The sequence below is a fragment of the Nanorana parkeri genome, unplaced genomic scaffold (assembly GCF_000935625.1).
Source record: "Nanorana parkeri isolate BGI_ZX_2015 unplaced genomic scaffold, ASM93562v1 scaffold825, whole genome shotgun sequence".
NCBI lineage: Eukaryota > Metazoa > Chordata > Amphibia > Anura > Dicroglossidae > Nanorana > Nanorana parkeri.
The window spans coordinates 714,407-724,955 of NW_017307093.1; the positions used below are offsets into that span (position 1 = coordinate 714,407).

The 10,549-nt window shown below is 40.3% G+C and overlaps 1 protein-coding gene across 1 annotated transcript in view; it reads right to left on the reverse strand.

The window, feature by feature from the left end:
* The window catches only part of GABBR2 (gamma-aminobutyric acid type B receptor subunit 2), a 509,415-nt gene extending 499,571 nt beyond the window's left edge, over nucleotides 1-9,844 (reverse strand). Inside the window, exon 1 of the mRNA XM_018565262.1 lies at nucleotides 9,374-9,844. Coding sequence (XP_018420764.1) covers nucleotides 9,374-9,775 — 402 coding nt within the window. The 5' untranslated portion in view covers nucleotides 9,776-9,844. The remainder of the gene's footprint in view (nucleotides 1-9,373) is intronic.
* Between the last annotated feature and the right edge of the window lie 705 nt (nucleotides 9,845-10,549).

A 10,549-nucleotide genomic window follows, 5' to 3' on the forward strand; every position in this document is an offset into this window, starting at 1 on the left:
TTTAATAATAATGACTTTATTTGCTTAACAATAACTGATAATTCACAAAAGTACATAACCCAGTTGCATTGCATAAGTACTACTTTATTATAATTTATACTTTTTTAATGTGTGACAGTATTCCTATTACCTCATACTTTGGGTGCACAACTAAGCAACTAATTAAAATGTATTGGCAAGAAGGTAATCTTTTCTAGTTGCTATAAATCAATCTAAAAAAAAAGTATTTTTCCCCTTAGTTAAGTGAATGAGGTGAAGCTCTGCTAAATTCCATTATCCAATCATGTGTAAGTAAAAATACCGTTTTGTGTTTTTCTTTTCCTTGCACATAATTGGATATTCTTTGAACTTTCACAACATTCTCCAAGCTAATTTAACCACTTGTCCGGGGCATTTTCTTACTATTTGCGCACACATGATAAAATATATTTTTTTGGCTAGAAAACAGCTTCAGACCCCCAAACAATGATATATGTTCTGAAAGCAGAGGCCCTGTGGAATAAAAAAAAAATGCTAGTTGCAATTTTTTACGCCGCACGTTTTTTGCGCAAATGTTTATCAAACCAGTATTTTTAATAAAAAATAAACTAAATTAAAATTTAGTGCACATAAACATAATATAATACCCACTTTTTTGGTAAAATATAAAAGACGGGGTCATGCCGGGTAAATAGATACCAAACATGTCAAGCCTTAAAATTGCGTTCGCCCGTAAAGCCACAAAAAAAGTCAATACCCAAAATTTCCCATAGGGAACATTTTGAACGCTTTTACTGGTCATCAGTTTAGTGATAACGGTGATTGACAAGGCTATAATTATTGCTCTCACTCCGATGTACACGGCGATATGTAACATGTGTAGCGCAATTGTCGTTTTCGCACGTATGTGCACCGACGCGTGTTTGCATGTGTATGTGCATGCACGTGGGGGGGCGGGGGAGTTAAAAAAAATGTTTTGCATTATTTTTCTTTTATGTTACTTTACTTTTTATAACTTTTAAACGCTTAATTTTTTTTACAATAACCGTATTGCTATCACATAGGGGGCTAACAAGGGTGTAACAGGTATTCTTTATGGAGACCCCAAAGAAGCTGAGGAATCAGAGATCTACTTCCCCAGCTTCATCTCCTGGCTCTAAGAATCGGAGACTGTGTACAGTGACACCGGAAGTGATGTAATACACATCACTTCCGGGTCCAGTGATCGGAGGAGAGATCAGCGGCTGGAAGACGCTGAATCTCTCTCCGATCATTGCAGGGAGAGGGTTAAACTAACTGATTCACTAAACTAAGAGGACACTTTCCCTGCAAAGTACCAATTCCTTTGCAAAGTGAACAGCCTATTTGCCTTTAGTAAATCAACCCCACTGGCCCTTTCCAGGGTAATTTTGTTTTTATTAATCAATTCTGTCTCTCCTAGCCTGTGCTCAGTGTATTTATTTTTGTTGTCCAGCATGTGTATAATTGAAATATACTTATTTATATACAGTATACATGTTAATATATATCACATGTTTGAAAAGTATCTTAAAACACAAGGAGAGTTCTAGTTATGTAGCAGATTAGCATATATATATGTTAGGAACAGGGCCGTCCTGGGGGCAGATGCCACCAGAGGTGGCCATGAGCACAATGACAAGCAATGAGGAGGTCTAGATGCGGACACGGTGCTGACATTCACTAAGGACAGAATGTCTGGTATAGACACTCTGGCCTCGCTGCCACCCTCCACCATGCCTCCATAAGTGCTGCCTGAGGTAGCCTCCTTAATTGGCCCCATGGGTAGAACATCCCTAGTTAGGATGAAATAAATATTTGCCAGCAATTTCACCCAACACAGCTTTTCCATAACTCGTACAGCCCTCAAATACGTACCGGAAAAATAGAAACAACAAAGCTTTTTAACTCTCGGGAAACCACAAGTGGAATTTGTAATCTTTTTTACCATTTCAAAAATACACTGAGACCCTTCAGCTCTCTTCGGCCGCCGGAGCCCTTCGGTTCAGTCAAACCGAAGGACTGCTGTATGGGCTATTCACAATAGCCCATACAGCAACCGAAGGTAGCCAAGCCAAACGCATATGCTTCGACTTGACTGAGCCCGAAGTGATTGCCGAAGCGGGGAGAACAGCCTGCCGAAGGCCAACTGTTCGCCCCACAAATGACAACTGGGTGGAGCCAGCTGTGATCTCATGGCTCGCTGCACCCAGTTGTAATGACAGATCAGTGTCCCCAAATTACCTGGGGACGCTGATCTGTCATTAATCAATAACAACTGGGCACAGTTGGCCATGACGTCACGGCTGGCTCCGCCCAGTTGTTATTCATTGGCCTGGACCTGTTAGAAGACTCTCGCTGGTGCCGGACAATAGGAAACAGTTGAGCGGAGCTAGCTGTCAGTGTTAGCTCCGCCCAATGTTTTCTTAATTTTTTCATATTTTCTTTAAAATATTTTACTTTTTTTACATTTTCAGATTTGTTATCTTTTTAAAAATCATTTTGCAACCTTTTTTTCACTTCTTTTCTATTCTGCTTGGTACCTCGGAGTTAGCGTGCAGAATAGCCGAGCTATTCACTCACTGTGAGGATAGGGGAAAACGGCAGCGAGTGAGCTGCCGGAGCTTTGGCTCAGCCAATCCAGATGTTGGATTGACTGAGTTGAAGTCCTTCTGCACTTCAGCTGAGTTGAACATGCAGAGCATGTTCAGCTGACCGAAGGCGACCGAAGGCAGCCGATGTACTGCTGATTTTAGCTGAAGTGGCTCACTTCACTTCGGCTGGGTTATTTACTCGGCTGCCTTTGGCAGATATGACTGTGGAAAGGAATTTGTGAAAAAAATGTTTTCATATGCTCGTGATGGAAACAATTCTAAATGTCACTTCAAATCATGGGGTTATTACGGGCAGGCTTTTTTTTTCACACTGCTGCACAGCAGCGCTAAATTAGCTCTGCCCAGTTCCGAGATAGACTCTGGAGCTTACAAAAATGCCCAATGACGTCAGTTACCATATCTTGGGAATTCCCCCTTTAGTCACAATGAGGAAGCATCTTGTTTAGGTTGTGCTGCACTGCATTCTTATGAAGCACTCTAGAAGGGCTGAAATCTTGGAAACCGGGTGATTCAGGTTTTGAGCAAATGGATGAATGAATTGTCTTTTTATACAAAAACTATAATAATCAAATGCAAATGGTTGTTTTCTAATTATTATTTTGTAATTAAAAGCCCATGACTTAATGAACTTTATTTTTTTTTTACAATTTTATTTTCAATGAAATGCCTACAAAATATATTGTCTTTGTCATTAGACCAACAAGCCTTTTGCTAAAAATGCTCATAATTAAACTTCCATGCGCATTTTTAAAACATGTGAGCATGGTACAACATACTAATAATTGGTCTGAAAATGTCAGTACTTTCATCTGATTTTGGTCTTTGCAGATGCCTTCTTTAAATAGGTCAGCATCACATCAACCCATCTGGAAAACAACCTTCTTGCCAATTTTGTTGTGGTCACAACTCATTGCCCCAGAACTGTCTTCTGAATACACACTACATCAGGTGAATACATTAATACAGTTTACTCATCATGAGGGTGGAAATAGTAACCCTTAGAGCAAGTAAAGTATGTACTCCTCATTCACCTTATCTACTTTTATGTCCAAATGACCTGGCTCAACTTAAACAACCCATCACTCATTTGCCCTTTATTTTTAGATGTTTATTAAAATAAGACAGAATTATTGATTTCACCAGAAGATACCAACACAGCATACAAATGTTTATCCCATGCCATTGTTAGTGAAAACTCCCTGTTATAATGCTTGTGTCCCCAATTTAAAGCTGAACACCAGCCAAAATAATTTTATAGAATTAATTAAGTGCTTTTTTACCTTCTTACAAAATGGTGTTATTTTTTAAAATTTTGCTCTCTCTCTCTTTCATGTCTCCCAAACATGTCACTTATGCCTGCTTGTTATTTCTTGCTCCTGTTTCTGTGACCAGACATTGCTGTCCCGTATCCCAGTCATATAGCCCTATTTGTGTAATATAGTGAGTGGTGGGTGGTGATGTGTTACTAATGGTACCTGGTTCTGACCCACCCCCACCCACATGCATTCATTGCAATGTATGGGCATTAACCAGAAAGCAACTAACAGTCCTGAACTCTGGCCGTGAATGTCCACCATATCAGAGAACTTAATTGATACAGCACCAGCACAGATCCTCCCCCTGATGCCCAAAAACATAGATGTTTAGGAAACAGCTCATGACATCACACAAAATAAAAGGATGCATTAAACAAAAAGACTTTATTTTTTTAAAGTACATTTGTTTTTGTGGAACAGGAAAGGGAAATAGGGGTCAAAACTGAAAGGGATTCTGGAGTGCAGCTTTACCTGGTATTGAGGTTTTTTTATTAAATCAACAATGTTATTGAAAATTAAGATGTGAAACTAAAGCCTGCTAGTTTACCAGAATGCCATTCTTTAGTTACCAATGTATAGACAAGGCAATTTGCCCTATGATCTGTTTCTTTAGTTCACACAAATGCATTGATTTGGTGCATCCTGAGGTAATAAAAGACATGTTGCATTTTTACATGCGCATTGTGAACCACTGTAATGCATGGCAACGTGTAGTCGCGCATAGAGCAGCACACATACACAATGCATGCCTGTGGGTGCAGATTATGTGCACCTTAATGCATACTTGCTGGTATGAACAGGCCCTTAATGCTAGGGTTTCCCACTGAAAAGGAGACTATAATAGAGCCTTAAAGGAGGACTATAATAGGGAAGAAAAAGAACTATTTGTTTGTAATTATTTTTAACCATTTGAGTTAAGCAATAATCTTTAAAACTAGCACCATATCTGTATGGTTTTTTTTACTTTTTACTTTGGGTGAATGGGTAAAGGGTTCCTTTACCCGTTTACTAATAGCAGGAGTTATTGTATGCAACCGTGTGTGACCGGACTTTTTTGTAAATAACTGTTGATGCTGGAGCAAGATGGGTTCAGATGGTGAGCACCCACCATTCTCTCGCATGCTGCTGTGAAGGAGCGGTGATATTGGGCTATAGAAGTTACAGGAATTATATGCCTTCAAATCTGCAGTGAATTTTCAACCAGCCAGTCTGAGTAATTTTTTTTAAAAACCCTTTCTGTCTTTACATCGTAAAAATAGATGAAAGGCTGTTTTGGCAAATTTCAGGTAAAAAGGTCCACTAAAGTGTTCTAACAATTAGAAACATTGTAAGGTAAGGTAAAGTTCATAAACTGGCCACAGCATCCCAGGTTGCTAAAAGCTCTTAGCAAGCGGTGACACTCTGCCTGGCATCTCGCCCAGCTCACTGACATTTCTAAATAATTTCTAAATATATAAAAATGACAAAAATCTTTTTGAAAGTGTGGCCTTGTGTTTATAGTTATGCTAGCAGTGGGCATGGTTTACTACCAAATGCACATGGCTATAAGTGTTACTGGAAATTATTTTAAAAAAAACTTCTTGAAGAGCAATTTTAGGCAACATAAAAAAGTATTTAGTTAACTACTAACGTTATCCATAAAACACACCAAGTGTGCTAAAGTCAGAAAGTTTAGTTAACGTGTGTAATCCCCTACGAGTTGGAAACACACTGCTCCATTGAGGGTCAGTATGAACGCAATAGGAATATATTTTTCTGGAAACCATGCTTTGCAGTTTTTAAATCTGTGCATTACCAACCACATTCTTACTTCTAAGGCAACTTTGCATCTGATTAGTGACTGCGAGAAACTTCCTACTACTGGCGATTGTTTTTTTTTTTTTTTACACCAGGCTCGGTAAGTATGAGAGTCAGCAAGGTGGATATTTCATCAGAAGCTTTTCTGATAATCAGATTACAGAAAAAAAGGGAGTGACACAGGCACTAACATTAGTGTTTGAGACACATGGTAGAGCAATATCTCTTCTCCTATATATATGTAAAATGTGTCAAAAGACAGAAAATATGACATTTGAAAAAGAAAATCAAATGAGAAATGTAATCGATTGTTGATTAGGTTGATGATCATATTCACTGCAGCCCTCTCCCAATCTGAGAAGAGAGAACAGCTACACAGTGTTTACCAAAAATAATGTTTCCCATTTTCTATTCAGCCAGTGTAAGGTTACTCCTGCATATATTTTAATTAATACTTGTCATTTTATGCAAATATGATTATGTTCTGGTATTGGTAAACCTTTAGTATGAATTAGTTGTAAGACAAATACATTTCAGTGTTTTGACATTTTTGTTCATAATTCATGACCACAGATTTTGGAAAATCTTAACACTTCAAGCCTTTTTGATCCAGCAACAAAAAAAGTGAACCAGAAATATGATCTAATGTTTCAGAAAATGCCCTATAATATGAACTCAATCCTACTTTAGCAGCCCTTTAAAATTGTATCTCTTTACTCATCATTTTAAAATAATCCTACAAACAGCATTTTTTAATGCAATTGTTTATTTTCTTTTAATTTAAAAATGACATTTTAGAAATGTATTGTTCCAAGGCAGCTTTTATAGATTATTTTCTCAGTGTAGGTTAAAGAATTATTTAAACCTGGATAGCTACCATGGGCAAAAAGCTTTTTTTCCCTTGTTCTAGTTTTATGATACCACACTCCCTGGGCCTCCGAGGGCATGTAAAAGGTAAAACTTTTTTTTTTTTTTGCTATTTGTGTCTTCATTGGGCAGATTCGCCCTACTTTTTGTTCTTCTGACCATTGTCATTAAAGGAGAACTATGAGATTAGTGATTTCCACTCACCTTATAGTTCTAGCCGACCTGTGACAATGAGACTGTCACAGGTCGTCTCAGTAGATCGGGAGGTGAGCGAACACATACCGGGTTCGCTCACCTCTCGATCCTGTCACGGCTCTCTGCAGTGACAGGGGGAGGGGCTGGATTCCCCTCTCCCATCTGCCAGCGCTGACTGGCGGAATGGACGGGGGAGGGGGCGGGTACAGCTGGCTCTGCCTCTAGACAGAGCCAGCTTTCACTCATGCAGCTGGGCGGATCCCGTCATCTAAGTCGGTACCCGCTCCGGCTGCAGCGTCTCAGTATACCGTGAGCTTAGGGTAACGGGAGGACGCTAGTTTGTGTCCTTCCGTTACCCTAAGGAGAACTATGGGGAAAAACGCTGACCCCATAGTTCTCCTTTAAGACAGAGTGAAGGGAAATTTGAACTTTTACAGTTGTAACCAGAGCAAGAGGTGAGGGTAAATCATCCAATCAAGATACATATTCTAGTGACAACTTTTAAAAATGGGAATTCCCCTCACTTTGTGGAGATTTCCTCTCATTTACTGTTGAGTCTCCAGAACCGGAAGTGAAGCAAAATCTCCTGAGTTGGACACAGACACAAAAAAATACTCGATCGGAGTTTCTAACCTGACCACTATATCCAAAACAAAAAAAGTTTAGGGTATGCATACATTTTAATTATGAAAGTGCTTAAAAGGGGAACCTTCTGAGACAGTTTATGGCATATTTATAAAAGCAGTTAATGTGATTTTCATTTGAATCGAAACAATTTTGGTCATTGAAAACACATGCACCAGAAGATTTACATGCAGTGAATATTTGGTCCATGTCAGATTCACATAAATATAACCCTTGGTGTTTCAATATAGCAAATAAAAAGATTCAAACTTTCATTTTCCAGCTGCCATTTTTCTGATTTAAATCTGCTAGTAAGCAACACACATTTTCAAATCTTCAGCAAATGATTTGCAAAACAATGCAAAAGAAAACAAAAAAAAGGTCCACACCCTAATGCCTTTTATTATTACTACTTTAATTGCTGGCTTGAATCATTGTGAAACACTTCTGATGGAGGAACTCTGTCTCAGTGTCTGCTTATGTTGTGAATAATTGTCGGGTAAAATATAAATTCAAAATGCAACCATATAGCTGGCTACAGATTAGTTTTCGAGGTTTAGTACCTAGGATTCTACATCTGCATTACAAATCAAAACAATACACAATTGTGCAAAACCGGCAGCTTATAGAAAGATTAATTAATAAGAGGGAGGTTTAAAAAAAGTGAAAAAAATGAATCAATTTTTTTCAATGTATGAGTTGATACTGTATATATGGTATTACGTGCTGGAATAACTAATACTTATTGAATGTGTAGCACAATTCGTTTTAATTCATTAGACTAAGACTGGGCAATATTAATCCTGTTTGCATTTTTTTTACATAACTCACAAAGGTATAGGTGTAGTCCATCAGAAACAAGCTGAATATTTTAAGAGGTTGCCTTGGAAATGGTATCAAGCATCTCCACAAGAAATGACTGCCATCTTCAGGCACTCGCTCACTCAACAGGGTCATGCCAAGCATGTTCTGTAGAATGAGACCAGAATCTATTTAGCTTATTTACATATTCTGAGTTTGCAGATTTTCAGCTATTATGTACTGTCTTTATTTTGACCTCTTTACATGAGTCAGGGTGGATTATCTAGACAGCGCAATCAATATCCCTAGAAATGTTCTAGGATACATTAGATAAGTGTTGCTCATCCTCAGCCATGTTAATTGGTATTCACTAGCTATATACACCTAGACGAAATAATTTCCTTATATGCAGTAAGAGCACAGCAATGGCCAATTTAAATCATGGTTAAACTTTCCTATTCCATTTTGAACATGAAACACACATAGTGATAATTCCATATGCCAGGTAAAGATATTGGCTGCCTATACCTGCTCGTCTAAAGCCCAAAACAAGTGACATTTTAAATGCAGCTGTTGCTCAACCAGCTGAACTATGCCTATATCATAATAGAATAGAAGAGTCATCAGGATTGAAATGACTAAACCTAAATGGTAGGTTCAGTGATATAGATGTATAATGAAAGCCGCAAGCAGATAATGTTAACAAACATACATGCAGCTATCTTCAGCAAGAAAAGGTAGGCATGCACCTATGCAGCATAATGGTGCTGGAAGCACATACTGAAGAGCTAAGCTGCATTTCTGCATTCTCTTCATCATTACATTGACTCCCACTCAAGGAATTGTGCCTTGTTGCTATGTTATGGGAAAAATCACGCACAACACCATCAAACAACCCTATTAATGACATACCGTCAAACATACATAGCGTATTCAGATAAACCTCTAGGAGTAGCCAGATAAACCTCTAGGAGTAGCCAAAGACAACGTCCCATTATTGCAAAATTCTAGCTACATACCTGCACACCCTCTACAATTTAAGAAAAAAATGATCAATTAATGGGCAATGACTAGTTATCTCCAATCCATAGCTGCATAGAATGGATCTAGGTGCATCATCAAGAGCACAAACAGAAGGGAAGCAGTAGGTGAACCTCTTACCGCTGTGTCATAGAGCTTCAGGTCCAGGACGTAGGGATGCAGCAGGGATTCATTGCGGATCTGATCAATAGCCAAAAGCACGGCAGGCAGGATCCCCCTGCCGATACTTCCCTTTGCCACCGTTTCGCTGAGAGGCATCAAACCCATGATAGACAAGGACGTGCTGTTAGTAGGCTGCTCGATCGTTGTTCCGCTGGATCCACGAACCAAACCCGGTCCCAATCCCAAGCCTAGCACCAGCAGCAAGCATTGTGGAGGCAGCAGTGGCATCTGAATGGCAGGTTTGTGGAAGCCTCCAGCCAGAGCGGTGACAGCAGCACCAGCAGTAGCAGCAGCAGCGGTGGTTTCAGCACCACGGAGAGCGCAGGCTGATCTCCAGTACCTCCTCGGGGACAGAGCCATTCTAGTGTATGACTGCAGGGGAGATGGAGCAGGTCCGCCCTCTCACTCTCTTCTCATGTCAGGGAAAAGGAAGGTACAGGCTCCCCGAGCATAGGCGGACCGGATTGACAAAAGACGCAGACGACAGACGCGCACACACACACACGCACGCACGCACGCCTCGCACTCAGCTGTGAGATCGGGGTCGCCGCTGGCGCCCCACAAATTCGACGACGACTATCATTTAGATTCCCTGCATTCCATCTGCGAGCGCGCAGAGACCCGTGCAGGAACATGAAAGTAAACCATAGCAGGTATCCAAAGTGCTCTCTTCCAAGAGACCTCTTCCTCTCTTTCCGATTTGTTTTCCTTCGAGGATCAGGGTCTCCCCCCCAGCCACCCCCCTTCCCTTCATACACACACCCCTGACAATCCTGCTGTCAGTGGCACCTCCTCCTTCACAGCTCCCAATTGTAACACCGCAACCACCAGTGCAAGAATCATAGGTATGAGCACGGGCTGAGGTGTGCAGCACGGCTCACAGGCACAGCGATGATTAAAGCTGCATCAACAGTTCCAGCCTTCTGTGCCTTGGACAAGCAAGTCATAGCTGTGCTGCTATCGGCTCTGAAGGGATCGATTATTTTCTGAAGGGAGATCTAAAGAGTTTGCAGACTCACTCCTGCAAGCGCTGTATTCACTGTGTGTGCTGGAGGGGAAAAGGCTGCATTGCCATGAAGCAGGGACAGTGTCCGATGCTGCGGGCAGTCAGCCCTCTGATGTCCATCCCAGAGG